This window comes from Xiphophorus maculatus, chromosome 22 (genome assembly GCF_002775205.1).
Source record: "Xiphophorus maculatus strain JP 163 A chromosome 22, X_maculatus-5.0-male, whole genome shotgun sequence".
NCBI lineage: Eukaryota > Metazoa > Chordata > Actinopteri > Cyprinodontiformes > Poeciliidae > Xiphophorus > Xiphophorus maculatus.
In genome coordinates, this window is record NC_036464.1 from 20,823,406 (window position 1) to 20,850,300 (window position 26,895).

Genomic DNA, 26,895 nt, shown 5'->3' on the forward strand with positions numbered 1-26,895 from the left:
TCAATAAGTCAGAAAAGGGAGGCAATTGGAGATTTGCTCCCGTTATCTGCCATCAGCCGGGGCCGGGAGAACACTGTTGGCCTCAATCACAAAGCAGAGGAGGATTGTCTTTGGGGCTGTTTATAATGCTGGTGTGTTCATGTGTTTTGAAGAGCTGCGCTTTTTTTTCTTTTTTTTTTGTTGCTCTTTTTGCCTGGTCACAGAAACCAGGTCACAAAAAGAAGAAGAAAAGTATTTCTTATGAAATAATTTTTAATTAGAATCGTTCTCCTTTAATTGTACGCACTATTGCTCTCTGATTTTTTGTTTGTTTGTTTATTTTATTTAAAACCCAGTCTGTTCTACACTCAGACACAGATGCAAGAATATCCTTGGAGGACGACGGTTGAGCATCTGTCAGCTAAAAACGATGAGGGCCGATGAAAGTTGACGCATTAATGAAATAGAAAATAAGGGAGACGAGAGGAGCGCTTTTTGACAGCGGGGGTGAGGGGTCAGATGTAATCAGCACCTCTGTAATTCTTCTCAGCAAGTCAATTCTCTGTTTGTTTGTTTTTAATATTCTCTCTCCTCCCCTTCTCGGTGCGTGTCTGTTGGAGTTGGGAGGGAAGAGGGTTCAGGGATAAGGAGATGAGAAGCCGACTATCAGATGGCATATGATTGTGTGGTTAGCCTCCATACAGGCCCTGTTTTCTTTTTTTGTTCTTTTTGTCTGATTATTTTTAGGCTCAACTCCATGGAATAAGGTCAATTTTTTAATCTTTGTGAATGAATATGGGGAGAAGAGGGGTCAAAGTGACACCTTTAGCAAAAAAAAAGTAAACACTTATTTTCTGTTTCTTCCCTGCCCCATCTAACCTCCCCTCTCCTGCCAGTCACTTTGGCTGCCATAGTGGGGAGGAGAATCGCATTAACATGGAAATAACACATTAGGTATGCTTCAGTTTGTATGTTTGCCATATGGCGCGTGCCACGTCTCAAACGGCGCGGTCTGGTGTTTGCAAATTTTTGGTCAACTGTCTTCGGCGCGTGTGTGCGGGTCGGGCCGACCCAGACGAGTTGAGCAGCTGTGATTTAAAACAGAACTGAATCCAAACGTTGCCATATGACCCTCATGCTCACAAGCGTCCCGCTGAACCCCAACCAGCTTGCTCCCTCATTAAGCACAGCTGGCTTGTGAGGGAACGAGAGTCTGGTGCGGCGCGTCTGCTTGTCGAGCGGTCAGAAAGCGTTGTCGAGGACACGCCACACGGTCGGTAATTGGAAATGTCCCTCGGAACGCTTCCTTTCCCCTCCCGACCGAGGAGCTATAAACATGTAAATGAGAGCGCAGCTCACCTCGTGTTACCCACTTCCTCTCTCCCATTCCATCACTCATCACTACAGCCGCGCCGCAATCAACGCGTGTGGGATAAACGCAACATATTGTCTGGTGGATCCTGCCGGGGGAAGACGCTGGCTGAATGTGAAGGCAGGGTGCGCTGCGTGGTGATTAAGGTGTCTGACGGCGGGGACAGTGGTTGTTTTTGAAAGAAGCAGAGGTGACAACTAGCTGTTGGAAGTCAAGCAAACAGGAAAGCAGCTGCAGATGCTGAATTTGAATGAAAAATTGTAATAATTCAATTGACCTATTCCTAAAGTCAAAGTTAAAGGTAATCCAAAAGCCAAGACGATAAGAAACCAAGAAACCTCTTAGGCTTTGTCAGGACCTCTGGGAGCGGTGAAGAACTTGCAACAAGAAAATGGAGGCCAAGTCAAAAGTCTGGGGACGTTTTGGGAACAACTGACAATGATTAGGAAAAAGTTTAAATGTCAAGGTTGGGGATCAGTTTTTGTGAATCTTGGTTTTTTGTTCACAAGAAATAGGAAAACAGACCAACAGATAGTTGACTGTTTTGGGTTCATCTGCTGTAGGACAACAACAAAAAAAGATCAGATCCCAGATACTAATAAACTTCTTTCTCTCCATAGATGAGGGGCTTCATTATAAGTTGAGATGGATCTGACCAGTCAAAGATTATCAAACACATCCAGCTAAATTTGGATTTAGCTGGAATCCAAATTTAGCCCACCACATCCACCTATAAGCAAAGACTGCGACTAGTTTTGTTTTTACTTTGTTGTTGTGATTGTGTTCCATTCTTGTATTTGTTAAGCGATGCATAACTACACCTTGTAATTACACTAAAATCTGCCTTTAAACAACCACAACTTAAATTTGACCAAGACTTTACTGCAGCTCTGACATAGAAAAAAAGCTTTGGTTTGTCCTGACTGAACGTTAGAGATAAACTTAATAGCTTGGACACATACAGAGTACTTTCCAGTTCCGCAACAAAAATATTTGGCGAGTCCACTTTCTATTTTCCATCTCTCGGTTACTTAGCAGTCTTTCATTTAGCCAAGCAGTAAAGTCAGGCATCGTCTCAGTCAATCTAGACTCAGTCATTTATCTTCCTGCTCCTGTATAATAGGCTGTATTAGACTAAGTGGTGTTGTCTTGTGCCGGCAGCGGCGTTACATTTGCACAGAAAAGCTTCCATCAGTATCCATACAACGGTAGCAATTGGAGCGTCTGGGGGGGCCACAGAAAAGGTAATTTGAGCAAAAGAAAATGATACCTTGAGAGAAAAGGCAGATCGAACAGCAAAAGGGAGAAAGTAAAAAGAAAGAGGAGAAAAATACATGGTGATTTACGCAAAAGTCCAAATGACAGGGAATTGGCTACAGACACCTGACTGTGTTATTATATCACCATCAACAACGGCCTGCTCCTCTGCCAGAGGGAAAGGAAAACAGAAATTGTAAAGAAAGAGAAAAAAAAAACAACTGAAAATCTCTGCAACACAAACAAAACCCCTGAGACAAGTGTTATTTTTCCCCCCCGTCTTCTTTTGCTTCTTGTGGCTAGTGCGAGGCTATCAATTCATCCTCCCTGCAGGTTCTTTTTTTTTTTTTTAATGGCACCGTTGCTCGACTCTAGTTGTTGGTGTATTGTTTGTCGGCGTCCAGGCGGGGTCCGGCGGAGGAGTTGGTATCAAGACGAAGAAGGGACAATTTGATGGATGTTTGTTGATATCTAGACCACTATGGCTCTGATTGCCTAACATTAAACCAGCAATAACAGGCCAATCATCCCACTTACACCTCCACACGCCAAGCAGCCGAATTGGATCAAACTGGCTTATTCCCTCTGTCACTTTCTTACTCATCCTCTCTCTGTCTGCGTCTCTCTCCGTCTCCCAGTCGATTTCTTGCTCTTTTCTCCTCTCTCCTGACATGCTTATTAGCTGATATTGATCCAGGCCGGTCAATTGTCAGCTCCTCTCATCCGCACAGTATTGACGGCATAATCAGTTAGAGAGAGGAATGAAGGTAGAGACAGTGGGAGGGGAGGGAGGCTGAGGATGATAGGCAGATGAAATTTTTCTGTCAGTGGGTAAATTATTGGCTGCTAGCTTGTTGACCCACAAAACTGGACAAACACAAATGCACAAAATTACACACACAATGACTTCATTTTTGGGCGCATTCATATGTATTTCTGTAGATTTCACACTTTGACGGTCTGCAAAGTTGATCTCCAATGTCGGGATGTTTACATGTACAGTCGCATTATTTATTTATTTTTTACCAGCTAAATCATTGCCACTTTTGATGAAAATGTGTGTATCTGGAAGCTTAATTAGAAAGTAAAAGCTCACCTGATAAGTGGAGTGTCACATCACATATGCCACTTGTGCTTGTGACTGAGCCACGGCCTGTTGGAGACTCCCCTGGCTCCCGCTGCCTCACTGCCCAGCTTCAGGGCTCCGTCTCTGGGGGGAGTAGCAGCTGGCGTGGCCTCTCTGTCGCTGGAGGGCTGGGGTTCATCTCATATTCTCTCTCTCTCACACACACACACACACGCACACACACACACACACACACACACACACAGTTGTGTACGTCTCGCTCCGTACATTAAGGTTTAATCAGGCACTTAGCCGGGCATCTGTTACGGCTCTGTCCGCGCGGCGTGTTAAGGACCTGTCGCCGCCGGTTACGAGCCCAACAGATCCAGTGACTGAAGAGACCGCTGTCCCACTTACTGGTTAAAGTCCCCAGCTCTGTCCGTTCGGTTTCAGAAATTTTGAACTCTCGAACTGGCCACTAAATGAGATTGAGTTTGACTGGTGCCAAGTCGAAATCGAAAGAATGAAGCAAGACACATCTGTTATGTCAGTTAGTGAGTTTGTGCAAGATGGTGCAAAGGAAGACGTGATTCGCACTAGAGCTGCGATATATTCAATCGTAATCATCATTGCAATATTTATTTGTGCAATATCGTAATCGCAAACAGCTGCTTTGATGTAAGTCAATCTCATAAGGTTTGCGTTCATGCTCTGTATGCAATCATATATTTTGAAACCTTTCTCTGCTCTTGTTGGGCAAACCTGATATACAATCGAAACAATAAATTCAAATAAATTGTACAGTAATATGATAATTTACTAGACTTTCCCAGTTTCAGTGCACTTAGGATTATTTATTTTCTATTTCTTAAATGCATTTTTACAATTTTTTTTAAAATTTCTGTCTTGTGACTGGGAGCGATTTTAGAATACCCCATGCTGGTGTCCTGGTTTTGAAAGCAACTGTTTAGGATTATTCACCACATTCAAACCTCAAAGCAGATGCGCTACAGCAGCAGATAACCACATTGATATTGTTAGATGAAGGCATTGATATTGAGAATTCAGAATTGGGTGTCAACAGTTCACTTCACTCTGTGGTAAGATACCAGCTTATATTTTAAACTTAAGTAGCAGAGTAATTTTTAAGCACTATAAACACATCCGCTTAGTCTTCAGAGACGGCTCGAAGTTGGTGTTTGCAGGTCAACGAGACAGCTTATATGTTGCCGCACGAGGGACATAAGCCTGCATATGAATACTGTGAGTTATCAAGTGATCGATAGGCAGAGTTTCTTATCGTTTCCTTTTCCTCCATTGTCAAGCGGGCGGCCAGTCTCGGGCGGCCCTCGGTCCCGGACTTATCTTGACACCGGAGCAGCAATCACAGGCCGGGAGATTGAGCGCTGTTTATTTTTTGCGGCGGTGTGTTCGCCGCGACCCTGAGGCCAGGATGCAAACACAAGCGCATCCCCGCACACTCCTGGACACGTCCACAGCCCCCGCGCGCTCCGTCAACCACCCAGCCCTGTTTAAAATGAACGGATCGTATCTCGCCTTTCACTATTCACATCGCTTTCTTTCTCGCCACAACACGAAGCTTAATCTCAGTGTTGCTCTGTTTTTGCCTGATACAGGGCAACACCAATGCATTATTTATTCTCTATCTCATATTGTTTTTTTTTTTTATTCAGAGCCTGTTTTGTTGGTCTTTTATATATAAACGTGTGCTTTTGTGGGATTCCTGTTTAGAAAATGTAGACCAGAGTTGTGAGTATGTACAGCGTAGTGTGTGTTTACGTGCAAACTGAAGTTCACTTCCTACCTAAAAAGTAAACAGTCTCACCAGCAGAGCAGCGCCATCTGTAAGTACTGCTGGGGACTGAACACCAATGACAAGACACGCCTGCTCTGACTGACAGCTGACATTGTCCCTGCCCCTGCTGGGAACAAATTGGTCCTGCTGGATGATGATGGGGTGACTGGTGTGTTTCTTTGTCTGCGTGCGTGAAGGGGTGTGTGTGCGCGCGTGCTGTTCTTCTATCCTGCGCATCCCTTTGACAGTTGGCTATTGTCGGTAGGCCTCTGTCAAAGATGTCATTTATCAACACTACACTCAGTCAAACCTTGATCATCACTTTATGGGAGCGAGACGGAAGCAGCAAAGCACCAACAGAAAACTGTTTTCTATCACATTGTGTGAAGATTTGAAGTCTCGAGAGTGTTTGTTGTTTATGGTGGCATGGCAAGCCTCACATCTGTGGTTTTTCTGCATAGCAGCCTGTTCACATGAATGTTTTATAGTTTTGAAGCGGCGTGATTTTCCTCTTATTTACCACGTCGACATTCAACTCTGCTTGAAAGATCCGTCCCAGGACTCACTGACTTTTCTCCAAATGTTTTGATGTTTGTAGAAAAAAAAAGACTGACGGATATTGCTAATTAAAGCAGAGCTAACTGTGGTGCTATTGATCAAATCCTGTCACCTGATGAGCTGAATCAGAAAACCAAATGCATATATCACTGGGCCAAATTTTTCTTAATGTGTTTGAGCGAAACACAGTTTTTATTTAATTAATCCAAAGTGCAGGAAAGTGAACTTTCCCACTAGTTCTCAGATTCAACTTGCATCAGCATTTTGATCTCTGGTCAGAAATACAGAAAAGATAGAAAGATGGTGATGCCTTCAAGGCTTCATGAAGAGTACCAATACATTATACAGGTACAGCAAAGTCCACCACAAACTTTGGCATATTTCACTCTGCTGAGATTTATGCATAATCGAAATGGACATTCGCCAGATACTTTGGTAAATTTTTATATCTGTGTACACATACTCTGTGAGAAACGTTGAAGTGTTTTGTAAGCAACACCGAGCTGAGAAATTTGCCACAATCAGTCGCAAGGATGTGAAGCAGCCAGACGGTGGAGAGGAAAGGGGCCAAGGGGCCCAACTATCTCATTGAACGTGCCAGTATCCATTTGAATTGTGGGAAATGAAGGAATTTGTCACGAGAAATGTACGCAGTTGATACTTTTGACTATGATACTGTCTGCTGATGGTGTGCACAGAGTCTGCATGACTCACAGAGTATTGTGCATATGGGTTCATAGCCCATATGCACAATATGGGCTATGAACCCATACTCTCTGAGTATGGGCTATGAATAATAGCCCATATTGATCATAGCCCATACACCCGAGTATGTGGGAGCCTTAAGCCATAGGTGCAAAATGTCCAGTCCTAAAAGAATTTGAATATGGAAATATTAGTTACTTAATCACTAATTAATGTTAGTTAATTCTGCAATGTAATAGAAAGTGATATTAAGGCAAGAATTCACCAAATTCATTAGGAAATACTCTTTAAGTTTGCGTTGTCTTCCAGACTGTAAACATGGATTCATCAATGATCAGTAATAGCTTTTTCCAAGTGCGGTCAGATACATGCAGCCGATTATTTACGATGTTTTGTCCCAAAAAGTACTTCATGATGGAAGAATGTTTTTTCCTCGCTCAATTACTTGGCTACTTTGAAAGTGCAGAGCTGAACATTTTGCTTCAAGTAAGCAATTTTGATGACTGGAGACAGAGTTCTGCCATGGTACAATAGTGGACCAAGGGGCCACATCCATTATGTTCCAGCACGCCTGTGTGAGGGCTCCTTTGTCCTTTTGCACAATGGACACACTCAAAAGGGTGCACAAGCAACTTTTGAGGGATATTCTACCTCATCTTCTGGAGATATTTTTTCTTCTTCTTTTTATGTTAGTGTTCTGAATACGGACTTCATTCCACTGATTGTGTGAGTGTTCATCATTGTGGGTTTTTTTCCTTTCCATTTGACTTCTTGCTTGCAGAATCCTCAGTTTTAGGTCAAAGTTAGTGGCTCCCCATCGCCGCAGTAAAGGCCCACCCCACTTGTACGTTTGAAAGGAGGCATTGCGGAAAAGAGGAAATGACCTATGCTTATCCACACTACATGCTAGCTGTGCTCAAACAATCAGCATAGCATTAGTAGAGCCGCTGAATAGAGCCATCATGGCTGCCTAACACTGGGGAGCCAGTGATCTGCCTATGGGCTTTATGGAAAGAGGAGGTCCTGCGGAGCTGGCAAGAGCCGGAGTGGAGGCCAGGAATGGGCGCTTGTAGAGAATCCTTTGACGTTCTCTGGCACAAACATCTCCCGTTTTTCATATCTGCTCATCTCCTTTGTCGCTACATCTGTAATTTCTATGCATTCATGGGTTGTCTTATTTAGGTGTTTTCCTCTTTAAGGTTTAGCCCTGCTTTAATCTGCAGCAGGAAGAAGATAGGGAGACCTAGGGAAGGCTAAGCAGTCTTTCATTGTCCCCAGAGGTGGCGTCCATGGGTGCTCTTTGTCCAGAGCTTTCACTGTGATTAGACCATTTGAGTCGACAATTCACTTAAGACCTCCTTTCTTTCTCCTTCCTGCTCTGTTTTTCTCTCACAAGATGCTCTCCTCTTTCCACCCACTATCCCCTTACTCTCTCACACACTCTTTCAGGGTGTATTACCTGCTCATGTAATGCAGTTAAGCTCAGCTAGAAGCCTTTCCTCGCAATACTACTTAATTGCCCATATGGCAGGTGAGGTAAATGCACGAGGGCCGGCGCAGGGTGGTGACCACAGATGGAGGCGGGGGAGACAGAAGCTGAACAAGGAGAGGACGGGGCAGGGTGAGCGAGCAAGAGTGAGGACGACAGACACTCTGCTGTTTCACTGTGTTGGTCACAATCTGACTTTGATTGAGTGATTAATTAAGTAACAATTTAATAGAGGGATAAATCTGTGATGGTTGGTGTTTTGTTTGAAATACAAATATTGTTCAAGTTTCTACCGTCTAGCTCTTGGTTTGAGATAAAGGTAAGTAATCTGGAGGTTATCTTCAAAACACACCAATCTGCCTTTATCTAAGCCACTCTTTTACAGCTCTTGCTACTTGTCCAGGGTTTTTGTCCTGGGAGAAGATGAACCTACACCCCAACCTTGAGGGTAGGATTAGGTTTTAACCCTAACATTTTACATGTGTTTGAAAAAGTTACCTTGATGACCTTTGACGTGTTTGCTGTGACTCATACGTGACTTGTTGTAAAGTGTAAACAGGACTTCTTACCAGGACTTCTTACAGGCTTTCTTCTTGCCAACTCTTCCATAATGACAAGACTTGTGAAATACATGCTACCTTGTCAACTGATTCTGAGCTGTAGAGCTCTGCAGATCCTGCAGAGTTACCTCGGGCGTCTTGGCTGCTTCTTTGAGTTCAGGTGGACGACCATGTCTTGTGAGGCTTGCATTAGTTCAGTATATTAATTTGTGAGATGTTCAAAGCTTAGTATATTGTTTTATAGCCCAACTTTGATTCCTTGACTAGAACCCCGTGTTTGTTTTGCAACGTGACAAAACGTGGAAAAGTTCACGAGGTATGAGTAGGGCTATGCACGCCACGTTAGTTGGCAGAGGACAGGGGAAAATATAACACTACTAAGAAAAGAGGAAGGAGGGGAGGAGGATGGGAAGAAGAAGGAGTTGACATTGCTCCTGGGTTAGTGCTCCAAAATGGAGTGCTAAAATCATTTCAGCTCAGATAAAGCTCTGGCAGCGGCCGGGCGGCCTCGGGATATCTGCTCTGCTCATCTGCCTCTCCAGTGAAACGGCTGCACACGGCCAGCCTCAGGGCGGCCCGCAGTTTGCGCATAAACATGCTAAAGCTCATAAAGAAACAGATGCAAATAAACAGACTCTTAACTTGAATGCAACACAGGCACTGCTTTGCCACATGTGCAGACATCCACTGGCCTCTCAGAGTCAATTTGTTGCTCCTCAGTTTGTTTCGGTTTAACCAGAAGAAGCAAGGCTTAAGGGTAATTCTTCCACTTCTGAACCTTTAGAATTAGCACTCTGCCACCACTACTCCACCTTTGTACCGTTACTGTTCACACGCTTTAAAATCATTCATAGAATTTGCTCAAAACTCACTAAATCATTTTCTTTTTTTAATCTTCTTGCCTAAACTTTCTTGCTCAGATATATTCATAACATCCCCAAAGTCAAGGCTCAAACGTTTACCCTTGTCGTCTCAAATTTGACTGAGAATATTTTCAGTCAGAATTATTCATCTGGTTTGACTTTGCTTCTCATTCTTGCCAAATAGGAACAACTTTCAGATTTAGAAGAGAATCAATAGAAAAGTCAGATAATGTAAATAAAAGTGTTTAGTTTAGAGCCAATGACACGGATAAGGTGTTGTACAAGGAGAAAGTTGTTCAATCCAAATGCAGAGGAGCAAAATTCCCAGTATATATATTTTGATCTCATCAGGAAAATGTGCTTGTAGTGTCTGGCAGAGTCTTACACAGTGCCATATCATTGACATGAACGCTGTATTTGTCTTTAGTTCTTAATGATTTTCTTAAATTGTTCCACAAACAACTTTAGTGACTTAAAAATAAAAACACAATTTTCCCATTGTAAAGTTATTGCCACTGACAACCTGAGTACGTCATGAAAATCCCAGAATGAATGCAGTGTTCATCAACAGTGAGGGTAAACATCTGACCGGCATTATAAAATATTTCTGCAGGTAATGGTTCACCTAATATTTACTGAAAGTTAACTGCGAGACAAAGAGTCCAACGAAACAGAAAACTGCTGCGATCACTTGTTGTTGTTGTAAGGGAACTGAACAAATAAAACTCCCAGGTGCTTTGTCTTTTTTTACTACCTGTGTTATGTCTGTGCATTGCAAATGCAAAGGCAAATGAGCGAATGCAGAGCAGTGTGGATCCTTGCTCTTTGTTTTCCCGAACCAATGGGATGCAGAACAAAAACGCCTCTGGATCATGTCCTACCCACAGACCCTGTGTGGAAATATTGCTGTTCGCTCTTAGCGGATCAAAGCAAACTCCTGTTATTGTAAGTGAACTGCGAGACATTCTGCCAGAGCAAATTATACGTAAGCTCTCAATAAAGTCTAACAACCCACACGCATACAGAGGTTAAAAACATCTGGTACCTGCTGAATTAAACCAGACCATGATTATAAATTCTGTTACTAATTGTTATTAAGCAATTTGAAATGATATAATTATTTGTACAAAATACATTTTAGGTATTTCTTTTAGGCCAGACTTCAATTAAATCTCTGCAAATTGTAAACAGTTAAAATAAATCCACACCTGACAATCTGAAACTCACCATCTTTTCCAACCAAAACAAATCTGCCTCTCTCAAATTTTACTCTTCACTCTTCTCTTTGCTCCCTCTAATCTCCCCTTATTCCCTTCTGCCCTCTTTTTTTTCTTTCTGCTCCTCCTCACTGAGATAGAAAAATCTGATTCTCATGTTTAAAGCATCAGTGCAGTCTCCGGGCAGATTTCTGAATCAACAAAATTCTCCTTTTCTCGCATGGCTCCCTCTTTCAATGTCATGTCTTCGCTGCGTATACTTAACTTCCAGTCCAACTGTGCGAGCTCATGAAATCCCAAATTTAATATGCAAATAATCAAAGTATATTCATCTATTTTTTATTTATTTTTTACAAAAAATGACCCACTTTGTGGTTTTATTGTACAGGTTTGAGAAATAAGTTCTAAATCCTGCTCTGGTTAAACAAATTGGTGCATCAAAGAGGCTAAACTCTGCTGTCTGAGATCTGGAGCTTAATGAAAACATTGAAAAAAATGTTATGAAGTGAGCAGTCACAGGTATTTCTGCTCAAATAGAGATGCACAGATAAACTAGTCAATCTTCAGCTTGACCAGCAAGTTAAAAATGTGTATAAGATCCGTTTCTGATCAGTGAGTGCACCATACAGTATGTCTGCATCATCAATGTCCTGTAGCGCAGTGCTGCTCATTTCCATTTATTTAAAACCCTGAAATTTCCAAATAATATAAGCTAATCTTTTCTTTGATTTCAGACTTTCTTTTTACATTCTTTCTCCTTTCATAATCATTTGCATAGTTAAAGTAAAGTAGGCCGTTTCTTTAAGGCGACACCCTATAATCTGACAAGCGTCCAACCCAATGGGCCAATCAGTGAGAGGAACTCTTCAAAGCTTGTTGGCGGCCTGTTTTCTCACGTGTTTAAGTGTACAATATTTGCTCTTTGCTTTTGTCTCTTCCCATCTCTTCTCACACCTTGTTCTTCTTTCTCTCGTTTGAGTCTCCCTCCTCTCTGTAATTGTGTTTTTCTGCCACTTCTTCTCGGTGTCCGTGCTTCAGGAACCCCTAACTTCCACCTTTTATTTTCCTTTGCTCAGACAACTCGCTCTGCGCCAAGAACGGTTGCGCACCAGATGTAATTTCATCAAGTGTGCACTCGTCTACTTTTATTTGTTGCCCCCAAGAAGTGCAGAGCGTGATGGGGATGGGTGTTGAAGGAAGCCGGTTGGCGAGTGATGGCGGCGGCCGAGCTCGGCCCATCTGCTTCGGCTGCAGCTGGAATACAGGCCGAGCTTTACTCACACAATTGAATCAGAACAGAAACAGAAAGCACTCTACATCCAAAAGTTTATCCTCACTTTATTCCAAAATATTTTTTGTGCTTCTTTGGAAAACAGAATCAACATTATAGAACAAGATTTGCACATTTTACTTTTGTTTTTAACATAAAGTAGTATTTATGCTACGAGATACTCATGGCATGACGTTCAATTATTCCTAGAGATAAGATTATTTAACATTTTGATTATTGCTTTTATAATAATGCCTTCCATCACCTTAATTTATTGTTTCTTTGATTTTATCATATAGATTAAGCAAAAATATGAAACAATCATGTTTATTTCACATTGTTTAACTTTTGCTGCTCTGCTTTATAACAGAAGTCTTACAAACTGATGTTAGCTAGTTTTCTCGTCAGCAACAAGTGGTGGAGGGGCAGCACTGTTTCACTCGATGAGCGATAAACACAGCTCTCAAACTGTGGTACTGGCATCACCGTCGCTGCTGTTTTTAGCCCTTTAAGGAAAAGACGTTTCCAGTTAGTTACTATGACATAGCAAAAAACCAAACTCAGCCCTGTTTCACTTTCAAGTTTGAAAACCACGTGGATTTGTTGCCCTCTGGTAGCACTGCAAGTTAGCAACAATGTTGTTGTCCGAATTTGTACGAATGCAGAAAAAAATTCACTAAATGGGTTGTATGGCTCTGTTTGTGAAAAATTTTATGAGATACAAAATGTCAGAAGTGTAAACTCTTATTCTTTACTGCAGCTATGACTGCTGTTCAAATGCCAGGCATCCATTTTGTAGTTTGGAGTTTTGATTACACTACGTCAGTTTCTAGAGATCTAAATGTTGCCATTTTTAACTTCAGACTTTAAAAAAAAATCAGCTTTTGAGTGAAATTTGAGCTTGATTGATATTCGACCAATCAAGCAAAGCCAATTTACAAGATAGAAGTTGTTAGAAAAAAAGTTAAAGAATTGCTGCGTCCAGTCAGGAAGAAATATAGTCATAAAGGACATAATGGTATGAAAGAAATCTGCAGGGATGTTGAAACTCATTATATTTAAAACCTTTGGAATAGCTTGATTTCTGTAAATTAAGAAGAAAGAAAGGAGGAAAGAAAGTAAGAGAGAAATAAAGGTAAAAAAATAAAAGTTTGATCAAATCTGAATTTGAGGGTGTACTTGTAAAAGACTTATGTTGAGAAAGTCTAAAATGTGAAACTGGAAATAAAACTAGAAGGTTTGCAGACCAGTAATCTCCTAACCTTTTATATTCAAATAACTGTGACTACAACAATAAAGATGGTTGGATAAAAGAACTAGAAAGACTAACTCTTTTCAAATGTAATCGGTTTAGTTTTTGCTTCTTGTAAAGCAAACACTTCATTCACAATAAAACAGAAAATAGTTTCTCTTGGTTTTATTAAGCAGATAAAACAAAAAAAAACAAAGGAACTGTAATGACATAAAAGCATAATCCTCGAAGCAGCATATTATTATTGGAAGCAGGAAGCTGAGTAGCAGTCTAGTGGTCCTGATTTGGCTGCTGCTAAGCCGTTACCTGATGGCAGCTCTTCAACAAGCAGGGCTGAATCTTTGCTAATGTTCAGAGCAGAGACTCTCTGAAACATGTCGGGGCGTAGAGACACTCCAATGACCTCAGTTCCCATCACTATCCTGCACAGGGCTGTCTTTTATCACAGCGATCCAGCGGAGTGCTGCGTATCCCCGTGGTGTACAGTGGATAGGAAGATGGAGAAAATGCAGGAAAGCATGCTTTGCACCGCATAATGTGCAACCTCAATATGAACAAATTTCCGTGTTTAAAGGATTTTAAACGCGCTCAGTCTTCGTGTTGCCGTGTCAATTGGTTGCTCTTGTTTAAAATACCCTGGGTTCTGCTCTTTAAGCTCACGTCGAAAGTAACAACAGCGAGATTAGATTTGGGAAGAGAGAGAGAGAGAGACATGCCGACAGGCAGGTGGAAAACAGATAAAATGTGAAGCAGACATGTATTTTATCTCGTCGCTTTTTGAGCTTTATGACAGAACCGGTCAGACGAAGAGACAGGCCGACGGAGAAACAAGCAGACAGTTACAGGGGCAGTTAGACAGGCAGTCAGCCCTGGCATTTGTAGCAGATAAGTAAGCTATCAGAGGAGGGGGATAAATAGCAGAGTAAAGATTGGTCCGAGCCCCCTCAGAGAGGTGTGGGGGGCCACAATGCAGGCGTGGTGGGCAGATAGCCCCCTGCTCTCATTATACTCTGCCTAATCCAAAACGATGTTTACTCAGAGAGAGAGAGAGAGAGGGAGAAAGAAGGGGCAACGCTTATCAAAGCCCCGCACAGTCCTGGGAGCGTGTGCGTGGGGGCCTGGCTGTGGGCGTGTGTGGGTGCGCCGAGGTGAGTGTGCGTTAAAATGAGCCTATTCCGATGGAAAAAAAGGATCAGGAATGTCTCCAAGGCGGGCGCTGTTGGCTAGAATGTCGATGCTTATCACACGCTGCCGGGCTCTTCTGGTGAAAGGCGAAAAGGCTATCTAAACTGCTTATTCACAGCCTGTGTATTTACCATTTCGGCAAGGCAGAGTCATCATTCTGTAATTGCTATTAATATTAACATGTTGCTGTTAGTAATTCAGGCTTTTGTGAGCCTTCACCTAATCTGGTTTGCCGGGAGCTAAAAGTCCTTTAAACCTAAAAAATAATTGAGACTTTCTGATTTTGAAATGCTAAAAAAAAACACACAAAAAACTGGCTATTGTTTTTACTCCTCACCCTGTTGACTTTCAGCTTTTTTTTTTTGCATCAGAACACTTGACTGCAGTTTGAGCCCACTTTATAGACTACATGGTATTTTCAACAAAAAAAAAAGCTAAAGAAACTTATTTTGGAGGTTTTGGGTTTTTGCATTGATTGTCTGATGCATATCTAAATACTTCAGTTTTCTCCTTAAAAACAGAAAAAGATCTTCAACAACAGATAAATAACTAGCCACAGGTACGGCTTGCCTGTCCAAAATACAAGTACATCTTAATACATAATCTTGTACAAAATTCAGTTTTTTTCTTTATTTAAATCAACTTAAAGAGTCAAAATCATTTACTAGCTGTGTACATAAACTGCATAAAATCTCAGGTAACATTTAGTTGTTACCACAATTATTTCTAATTGTTAATTGCCAGAATAATGAGAGGGAACATTTTTATTTCTTTCTGTTAGAAAGTTGAATAAACCAAGATTAAAATGAATGGAGGAAGCTAAGATGAGGATTATGCTTTTGATGGGTTAATATCACAAAATTATACCTGTACGGTGTGCTTGTTCAAATTTTGAAGCTAAATCCTTAGTTTTATTTTCTTCTTTTTTTAAAAAAAAAACCTCCCTGCTGCAGCTTTATGGAAGCCCAGATTGTTTTAATTGTTGCTTTCTGCTTCTATTACTAGCAGTAGAAGCTTGAAGTGCCTCAGTCTTTGTGTAAAGAATCTATATACCATCTGAGTTTCATTTTTGGATCTGAATCGTATTTATACACCCAGTGTTCTGTGTTCTTTCGTTATATTCTTGACAGAAGGTAATGCCTATTGGATTTTGGTTGCATAAATTTCACGAGTTGCATCACTACTCAATACAAGGTCATGAGAGCAGATAAATAAGCTGTTGAAATCAGAACTTTTATTTTCTGTCTGTTGTGACTGAAGTGGATGAGCTTAATGTAGTCATTTTCTGTATTTTTCACATTTCGCCAAGAGGCCTTGGAAGGAACTTTTATTTTGACTAAATTAAGGCAATCAGAAAATCAATCCAGTCAACTTTGTGAGCTGCAATTATTTCTGTTTAAGAAGTTATTACCAAATAATATGACACTTTTGCACGGGAAGCGTATAACTAAGAGTAGTTAAAGTCTGTTTATTTTTCATTTGTTTTGTGATGTAATTATTGCAACAATTTTACTTCTGCTCCCTTATTTAAGAAAGAAATATAGCCTGGTAACTTAAAATGTCTTTCTTTACAAAGCATTATTTAGGATTTATTCTGTAGATTATCATTTTTTATTGATTTTTCACATACCCTACACGGATAACTTTTATTCATTCCACCCGTGCTGAAAACACACTCGCGGGCGCTGAGGTGGTCTTCTGAACAGTGCGTGGACTGTGTCTAGGCTGGCTGGGGTAATCCTGGCCTCCACTAAAGTAGCCGTGTGAGCGAACAGATTGTCAGTTGATCATGGCCAGCAGAGAGCCTTATCCCTTATTGGATCGGCCATGGAGGAGGCTTAGGAATTATCTGAGGCCTCACTTAATGTGGAGACAGATCACCACAAGAGAGCCACAGAGCCTGAAGACACGCTGGGCCCGAGGGGAGGGAGAGCAGGAGGCTGTGTGTAACGCGGAGGTGTGTGTTGGCCGTGTCACAAAGGTGTGTTAGTGTGTGCTCACAGCAACGCCATGGCCCACTTAACCCCATGTTGACATATCTTGCCTATTTCCCACTCTTTGATATTTGTCTTATTTTTTTCTTTTGCCGTCCCGTCCTCTTCCTCTGTTGCTTTCTGACTCTCCCCTCATTCCAGCTACTCCTTTGCTTTTTAAAATGTTTTTTCTTTGTTTCCTTTGCAGAGATGCAACAATTTGAAGTTTGTCGCCGATTTCTGCTTTGACCAAAACTATAGGACCGGAAAATGTAAAACTTTTTTTTTCTACCCTTTCTGCTCAGGGGTCATTAATTAGGAGCAGTTGGAGAAGTCGGTGTAAAATAGAGTTTTACTAATCACCTAAAATAAGCTATTGTGTTAAATTGCCTCTGATGTCTCCAGACTCTGAGTATTCTCAAATCCAATATGTTTTCTAACCAACAGAAATCAGTCTCAAAGGGGCAAAAAGGGAAGCCTTACCTGTACTTCAGCCTTCTTGTCTGTTTTATGTTATGCTCTCGCTCACTGTGTCACAGCCTAAAAACAACAGCAGAACTGTCATAAAAATAGTTTACTTTTAAAACTATTTTTACACCATTTTTGAGTTTTTTTTTTACCGCTTTATAAACTTTCAGACCGAAGAGTGATGCTATCAGTGAGACCCGGTATCACTTAGATACGGTGTGTTCACTGAAAACATCAGATGGGTATATATCCCTATGTATGGACTTTTTTTTTAAGTTCATACATAGGGAACTTAAAGTGTTTAAAACGTTCTTTATACACAGGCAATATTCTACAATGCCCTCATCTTTGTTACTTTATTTCGACTTCAACATGTTTTTCTTCCATAAAACATAGTTCATAGAATGAAGAAATCCAAACCGGTTATCCAAAACAAATGAGACCCGAACCAAGTTTCTGGTGTTGAATCAATTGTTTGAGTGGGACACACCTCAATGAAAAAAAAAAAAAGAGAAAAGGACTGAAATCAATTAGGGCCATGAATTTCGGAAACAGATACAATGATTGTCAGTTAGTTTAACTTTTTTTATTATAAAAGAAGAACTGGCTTACAAAAGCTAATATCTGAGCCTCATTAGAATTCATCGGCACTTCTTTAGTTTGCTAAAAACTGAAACAATCTAAAATCTGTGCAATCAGTCTTGCTTTGTTTTAAATATAGATGTCGGGCTCTTTTTAATTAAGTTGTGGTACAGAGACCGGAGTAACAGCCTCATCTCAAGCACTTTTAGCTTAGCTTGGCTTAGCTAGTGAGATAGTGTAATAGTGCCTGTTTGGATTCCCTGTTCAAGCACCCAAAATAGCCCTTGAGCTAAATCCTTCCCTGGTTTTAGCTACTTGTTTTTTTTTTTTTAAAGGCTTTGGGATTCCCCAGAAAGATCAAGAAAAGGTGATTCAACTGAAGTACAGTTGGGTTTCTATGCTACTTTTTTTTTGTCGCATAAGCCAAATGTGGTTATTGAGAAGGAAAAAAACACTAAAGGGTGATGGATAATCTATCCAGTGGATCTGACTACTGACAGTTAGTGAAGCCAGATTAGTGTTGTGTTAAGTCAAGATGGTACAAGAGGCCAGCCCCAGGTCACTGGGATCTGCAGGAATAACATTAAGAACAGTACAACTCAACAGTAGATTTAGTAGGTTGGGTTATGTTGTTGGAGCCAACAAATCTGGTTCCACAGGTCTCTTCCTTATAAAACCCAAAGGCGAGGTTGGGAATTTAACTATGTCGACTTTCACATACACTGAAGTTAAACATAGAATGTAAATAAATATTGATTTGTCATCGGAATTTGTTTGACAGGTGAAACAATGAGGATTTTAGCCTTACAAATCACAGCTAGAACTCGTGTTACTGGGTCAAGTTTGTGGACCTCCTTGCTAACAAGCAGCTTTTCAGCAATTCTCACACATTGTCTACAAGACTGAGATCAATGTTTTGTGTTGAGCACTCCAACTCATTGACTTTGTTGCCCTGAGAACGCGTCGTGATTAACTTGATGGCACAATAAGGCTCGTTGAGATCCAATCAAAGCTATACCTTCCCGTCCGATGTCTTAAGAGTTTGATTTTTTTCTCATGATGTATTTTCTGAAGTGCACCAGTCCTTCAAGCAGCAAAACATCACAATGTCTGTAAAACATCACAACAATCTAACCCTGTACCTCTGTACAGGGTTACGATTGGTCATAACATTGTGAGCAGTGATCGTTATGACCAAACACTATCTCCAAATATGTATGTTGTTGTCCCTGCACATTTGCAAACTGTAATCTAGCTATCGACTTTTAGAGCAAATTGCTCATTCTTTACTGAATGGCCTTTTAACCATGTCTACAGTTTCACTGTGTATAATGACACTAACAAACTGTTACCATCTTTATAAGAGTTTTTGCTTTTGTTGCAGAGGTTGAGATGCATGTTATGCAACAAACAATTTCTATAACAACAGATTGCACGGTTGACATGAGGTGGTTTCTGAGACCAATAACTATATTGACCAGAGGCTCACACACATCAGGAGAAACACCAAACTATTCCCTCTCCTTCATTAGATAATTGAAGGTGAGAAATCATTTCATTATCCTCAGGAACAGTAATCTGCTCTCTGTTGTTGATCCCTTCATTTCCTACAGTGCTTCTCGACCTAGGAGGCTCTTGCTGTCTGACACACACGCACTCACATGCTTATCCCACATGCAGCCACACTCTGATACTCATGACACACACCTTTTTTTTTTATCACCCTGGGCTATTAATGTTATTGGAGATGTGGATTAACCATCAGGTACACATATGCTTTACAAAGCCCTGTTACTTTGAGTTGTCTTGCTCTCACATGCATACATGTGTTTACGCACTTTCTCTCTGTTTCACACACACATGCTTGTGTAAAGAGAAGGCAACCTGGGAGTACGGTCAAGATTCAGAGAGCAGAAACAAGCCTTTGACAGATTATCCAGTGTGACTTACTTTCTTTTTACGTCACACAAGAACCAAAGATGGTGTCGCTGTTTCTCATCAGCATGAGCAGAGATAACAGATCGGAAACGTTTGCTTCTCATTTTCTTCAGAAGCGAAAATAAAATCTTAAGAAAAGCCTTCATATTGTCTTCTGCCTCTGCCGCTGAGCGGTGGATTAGACCCAGTTTTACGTTGCATTACCACCCTCTACTGTTCGTCTGGCCTAGATGTTTGGGGGGAGACCCTTCATGTCAAGTGTCGTGTGCTGACTTGTAAGGGGAGGAGCTGAACTGTCATTTCCCAGGCCAAAGATGTCTGTTCAGATGCCATTATGCTACATGCGAGCACATAATCAGGAGAGAATGGGTCAAAGTTCAAGTCACATGACACTGAGGAGTTTCAACACTCATGGCAAGATGGATTGTTTTAGGCACGGAACAATATGGATGATATTTGTGAGCACCAGATATCTTACAGCGCCACAGTTTGTTTTTATTTATGTTTTTTTAAAAAAAAAACTATTATTACACATAATAGAAACACACTGATAAAATACATTTATCATACCATTTTTTTCATTTTATTCCCTCATGCAAAATGACTAAATGAGGTGGTTTGTAATTGAGGCATTAAACAGTGGTATTATAGTAATACGCATTACAAACACAGTGGAGTGTTTGCCCTTACAGTGTATATATATATATATATATATATATATATATATATATATATATATATATATAGGAGTCGGGGATCCGACTGCCATCTACAGAAATGCACCGCTCCCGGCCAGAAACAACCAACGAGAGCCAGGAGGAGGGTCTTAGTGCTGTCGATCAACCTCATGTACGAACTGCTCAATGTGCTAATGGCGGAGGAATAACTTACCCGTAACAGTAACGACTGTTTATCTGTGTCATCAGTGGCCATGCTAACTAGCCTTAGCAATGATGGCAGACTCAATTGTGAGAAAATAAATAGGGGGACCAAGAGGGATGAAGTGAGCAGCGCATAAACAAACATGATTGATAGCAGTAAGACCCTCCTCCTTGCTCTGATTGGTTGTTTCTGGCAGAAGGAGGCAGAGAAGCTTGATTTTGTTTGTTTTCAATCTTATTGTTTTATGTTATACTGTCACTCTCACATAGTGACAGTTTTCACAAATATGTGTAAAATTTATTTTTCATAAAAGTCACATTAAAGGTAACTACATCTTTTAAGGAAAAGAAAAGCTTTCTGTTTGTTCAGATGTTATCTAGCTATCTTCTGTTAGAATAGATGGGTATAAACAACAACTAAGAAGTAAAGAAAAAAAACTAGCACATTTTTGGTTTCAGTGTTTACATTTTGTTTTGCTTAATGCCTTACTGCAGCTGCTAAAAATATTTAAAATAATATATATATACTCCTGCTGTCATATGCTGGCATTGCTGATGTCATAAGCGCCAGTATTTCCTGATCCTAAAAACACCATTGTAAGCTATTAGTAACTCAATTCAGTTCTGTTAAACCGTATTGTCCCTGAAAGGCAGTTTGCTGGCCACTCAACAGGTACACACTTACAAAAAGTAACAACAACCTCGTCCTTTCAGCTCAGAAAAGGAGGCTGAGTGAAGTCCTCACCATGCTGCACTTTATCAGTCTGACAGCAGAGGCAATGAAAGATTTCCTCCGTCTGTCGGTTTCACGGAGTTTAATCCTGTATCTCTGTCTTGATGGCAAAAGTTGAAACTCAGCCCATAGTGGGTGGCAGGGATTGGTTGTAATAAGCTCAGCTTTCTTTAACAATCTATTATTATAGAGGTCAAGAGGGATGCCAGGGGTTTACTGCATTCTTTAACTCTGCAAACACGCCAGCAGATGAGAGGTCAGGCAGAACAGTGAAAAAAATATTAGCCCGTTTATAGATCAGTTCTGTCTTTGATCATCAGATTTCAACATCAGACACAGATAAATCGAGTAAACACAAAACTACAGATTTCAAGTTTCATTTCTTTCATTTATTTAAAAACGTAGCTTGCCCTATTTGACAAACTAATCCCATGCTAAACATGAGAAGTGGTTATGCCAAGCTTTTCAACAACATCTGTCATTAAATGCTTTAGGTAAATAAAAGTGAATCTGTGGAGGAATTTAGGTCTTATTTCTTTGCAGAATGGTAATGGCCTAGTCAAAGTCCAGTGCCAAGTTCTAAAGTTGTATTTTTTGCTCCTTTTTGTTTTGTCTTTAAATAATTCAGAGGTGGGTTTGCCCTGTTTTGGATCATTGCTCTGTTACATAAACCAAGTGTGTTTGATCTTACAGTTGATGGCCAGACATTTTTCTTTAGGATTTTCAGGTAGAAAGTAAATTTCATGCTCCCATCCATAAGTCATCCAGGTCTTGAAGAAGCAGAGCAAACCCAGACCATCACTATACCACCACCAAGTATGACTGTAGGTATGATGTTCTGTTGCTGAAATGGTAGATGTAATAAAACAGAAACCTTAAAAAAAGTTCGTTTTGACTCATCACTCTAAAGAATATTGTTCTTCAAATTGTAGAGATTTCTTAGGGATCAAGTTTGTTTTTTTGTTTTTTTTTTGACAAATGTGAGTTGCATACACCAAGTGGACCTGAGACCGTTCCAAACACAGGAAGTGGACTGACGTGCAGAGCAAAACAAATGGTTGGGTTAAGCGCTAGCGGGAGAAATTGCTTCTGGTCTTTTGCCAAAGACAAAGAGAAACCCTTCAATAGCTAATGGTGAAAGCCACTCCAATTTTAGTTACATTTTGCGAAGAAGGAAGTTGTGCCCAGAGTCTTCTTCAGAGGTGTTCATGTTGTTTCATTCAGCGGTTCCTGATGCAGCGCTGAGGTGAGCGGATTAATTGGTCGCTCAAAGAGTTCGGGACGTTTGACAAAACGCAGTGCGAAAGCGAACCAATCCCGGAATTGTAAATAGACACCATTACATTGGGGGGAAAAATGCTGCATAAAAGCAAACATCTGCTGTGTATTTACAGCAAACAACCCAAATGCAGATGAGCTTTGCTCTTGGTGAACCATAGAACTGCTGGACTGACCCCACATTGTGAAGTTTTCCATGTCTTGTGACAAAACTCCTTTCTGAGGACAATTGAGAAGATGAAATTTAAAATGTCACTTTGGTTCATGTCTTGACACTATTTACCACTTCAGTACTGTGTGTGTGTGTGTGTGTGTATGCTGTCACACCACACTTTAAAGAGTTTTTTTTTAATGGGGAAGAGGAATATTTGGACATTTTATCAATAGGCATTATTAAATCCTGCTTGCTTGAGCTAATCTTGGCAGACCGGAGCGAGGGCAACGGGAGAGTTAGTGAAAGAGTGAATAGGGGAGAAGGAGAGAGCAGGGATGTCTGCCCCATGAGGTGATGAGAGACCGTCTGTAAGCCGCTTATTATATCGACTACCACCTTTTCTTTCTCCTCCACCAAGCTCTCCCTCGTTCTCTCCCCTTTACCTCGCTCATTTTCCTCTGTCTCCCTCGCTCGCCTTTTTGCTTTCTCCAACTTATTCTATATCCTCTCAGTCTTTCTCCTTTTTCAAAAACTTAACTGTGCAAACACACACACACACACACACACACACGCAGGGAGAGAGAATTGCGGGCGCACACACTTTACGCGGCAGGCAGGGCCAAGGCGAACCTTCTTGTTCAAAGCCAGAAGCTGAAGTTTTATTCAAATGAATGTTTACTTCTTTCGCTGCCAAGATGTGCGTATTTGTCTCCGGTTGTGCATGTGTGTGCAATAAAAAGCGAGGGGGAAATAGTTTGGGTTGAGTGTGTGCTGCGTGCGTGCGTGTGCGTGTTTTAGTGTGTGTTACACGCACGACAGAAGGAGAAGGGCTGACTGTAGGTGATAAGCCAGGCAGGCCTGCACACTGTGATTATCACACACCGGACGCCCTGTCTCCCACACACACACGCTCGCTCCTACACACTTGCATACACAATGGCCAACGAGGGAGTGTGTTGCAGGGATTTAGGAGGGACGGACGGAGAGACAGACGAGCAGACAGAGAAAGAAGCCTTGGATCACGGGCAAGGTGGAAGCCACAACAGAAGCAAATGAACACAGACGGGAAAATCACAATGCCTCCCTTTATGTTGGACGGAGCGGCCATTGTGTTTTCTTGGGTGTTATATCAATGCCGATGTGCTGTGATGTCGCGTCACACAGGGATCCAAGTGTGTGTTTTCACACCGGAGATGCTTCGTTTGTGTCGCGGGGATATGACATCTGTCGGGCATTTTAATTGACTGATTTCCTTTTCCCGCTGTCTTTGATTCAGGTGTGTGGCCTTCTGAGGAGGTGATGGCACATTACTGTCTGCAGAAGCGGCACACGTTCAAGTGAGTTTTCACGGTTTTCTTTTGCTGTCATTTTCTGAGATGCGGGAGAAAGTGGCCACAGTTCTCTCTGGCTGTTTTTAAAGCTTCAGGAGTTACAAAGTGTTACCCCACCCCCACTTGTTGCCAGTTGGGAAGGCTGCTACACACTTTGCCCTTGGTTAAAAGAGACACACATTTTGCTGTTTGGAAACATTTTCACATGCAAAAAAATCAATGAGCCTGCAGACTATGAAAAGTAAGCCAATTAAAGCTGCATTTGATAACTTTTAGAATTTTTTTTTTACATTTTTGTTAAAACTACGACTACGATGAATCTTACCTGTGGTCCTACTGCCATCTCCAAAAATCCACTGTTCAGTCAGAAACAGCCAGTCAGAGCCAAGAGAAGGGGCTTAGTGCTGTCAATCAATCTCGTGCACACGCTGCTCATGATTGCTTGTTTGCTCTAGCCATGGTAATGGTGGGAAAAAAAACCAACAAGAAATTACTGTTACAGAAAAACTGTTCATCCACCGTCAATGGTGGTCGTGCTAACTAGCCTGCGCACGCTCCAATGTGGGGAAGAAGTTGTAGTGCAACAGAGAGCAAGGGTGAAGCTGTGAGCAGCACGTACACAAGCACGGTAGACAGCAATAAGACTGTCCTCCTTGTTCTGATTGGTTGTTTCTGACTGAGCAGTTCCTTTCTGCAGATTGCTCTAGGACAACTGGGAGAAAGCAGAGGAGCTCCATGTTTTTCACCTACTGTCTGTCTCATACTCTGATGACGTAGGGACAGTTTTAACAAATATGTAAAAAACATATTTTCTATAAAAGCTACCTCCTGTAGCTTTAGCTGTGACTGGCAACCTACTTGTCAGCTTCAATTTTCTCGAACATGGTGAGAAACGATGGACGTTTGCAACAACTGGAAACATTTCTGCCACATCAGTCTCTATTTTCCTGTAATTATGAATTATCTAATGAATATTTTCATAAATGCTTTTAAAATGTAACTCTTTCGGGGTGTCACAACAGACCTGGCAACCCGTATACGGAGGCGATTACACCTGAATGCAGCCAGTTCGATTTTGGGACTCTTGCTGCAGGTTTTCCCCTCTTCCTGACTGGTTACCATGAATAAAGGTGACTATTGTCACAAAATCTTTTTTTTATTAATTTTTTTAAAACAGATTCAACAATCACTAGTGTAAGTCCATCAATTACACTAGTTTTCTCTGGCTGTGCTGCTTCTCCCCCTGTGGACTGATGGTCAGCTGGCTGAAGGCTTATTTACAAAAGAAACACATTTACCCATTTGGACATATATCTAGTCACTAATTACCAAACCTACAGACCATGAAGAAATGTGGAAAAGTTTATTTGCCTTTCTTTCTAATGCATTAATGCCATGCTTTTATTTATTAAAGAAGTGAAGATACTCACATTATAACTGTAGCATTCTGCATAATATTTTTACATCAACTTTTGTCACAGTTGGTCATGACATCCTGAAAGATCGGAAGAGTGGGCAGGACTCTGTGGTTCTGCACTAAAGTGGTTCAGGTTTTATGTGACAAATCAGAACTGCTTTGTGTCATTTGGTCATTATAAACCCATGTCGGGTTCCTGAAGGCTCTGTTCTGGGGCCACTTCTCAATTCATGGGCGATCGCTTTGTCAGGTAGTTAGTACAAAGTACAAACGCTATGCTAAAAACTTTGTATTTATCTGCTTGCTTCTCTCAATCATGAGTATAAACATTGGTGTCTCCTGCAGTTTACTCCAAAATATTACTTTATTACTGCACCGTATCTTTTTATCTGCTTAAATTGACCTTCTGTAATGTTATTTTTTCTTTTTATTTGAATTTTCTTCTGCTTCAATGTGTCTTATCTCTGTTTCTCTGTTTTTCTGCAAAACAACTTTGAATTGCACTTTGTGTGAAAGGAGCAACTCCAACATTTTCTCTGCATTGTCTTTAGCAGGACAAACAATTGTATCTTTCTGTTTTTTTTCTTAAATAAAATCTTACGAAGTCATGTTTTGCATTTTTCTGCGAATGCTACAAAACCATGACGTTATCATAATGCGAGAATCTCATACCTACTCGGAAAATTCTTGCTCACGAAGATTCTCTATAAATTGTAGGGGAAAAAAACCAAACAAACAAAAACACACTGCTTTTTATCTTTCGCAAACATTTACCACTTTGACACCGGAGCATTTTTTTTTTTTTCTTTTCTGCGCCTTCTGCTCTTTTCCCCGTCTGGTTGTCTGCCGTGCATCAGGGCTGCCCTGTGGCACACGGCTGAAAAGCGGCCGGGCGCTTTTGATTTCCACTCAAGGTGGAACGTCACCCTTTGATTTCCTGTTTTAACATTCAAGAGGCGGGAGGCGAGGAGGAGAGGGGTTATTGATCAGAGCGGTGTAGTGAAGGTCAGCAGGAAAGGGAGGAGGAAGGGAGGTTCGGGGGGCGGGGGGATGAAAGAGGACAGGGGCAGAGACGGAGGGGCTGGGGAGATGAAAGAAGGAGGAGGATGAGGAGAGGGGTTGAGTGAGCAGACAAGCTGCAGGACTTTGTGGGTGTGTGTGTGTGTGTGTTGCCCCTCAGATATCCTGCTGATTGAGCTTGTGCTTCTCAGTGTTCAGCATTCAGCTTTCAAGTTGATGGTTGAATTGATATTTCTTACCCCGCTGTGTTTACTGTTTGTGTATCTGCCCCGGCTCGTAGCGTAGCGTGCCGGAGTGTCTCTCCATATCTGCTCAGATCTACTGTACAGCACGTGTGTGTTAGCACTAAACTGCTGTTTTCTTTTTTTTTTTTTTGCCTCACTAAAGTAAATCTCACCCCAACTTGCCTCTCTTTCTCCTCCTCTCTGTCTCCCAGGGGTGCAGTGTGTGAGTTAGGAGGAGGTATGACTTGCCTTGGTGGGCTCATGGTAAGTGAGACACACACACACACAAAAGCAGACTTCTGCAAGG

At 41.3% G+C, this 26,895-nt stretch overlaps 1 protein-coding gene across 1 annotated transcript in view; it reads left to right on the top strand.

Annotated features, from left to right (window-relative positions):
- The window catches only part of camkmt (calmodulin-lysine N-methyltransferase), a 112,885-nt gene that overhangs the window by 47,430 nt on the left and 38,560 nt on the right, over positions 1 to 26,895 (top strand). Inside the window, exons 4-5 of the mRNA XM_023327872.1 lie at positions 23,873 to 23,933; positions 26,801 to 26,852. Coding sequence (XP_023183640.1) covers positions 23,873 to 23,933; positions 26,801 to 26,852 — 113 coding nt within the window. The remainder of the gene's footprint in view (positions 1 to 23,872; positions 23,934 to 26,800; positions 26,853 to 26,895) is intronic.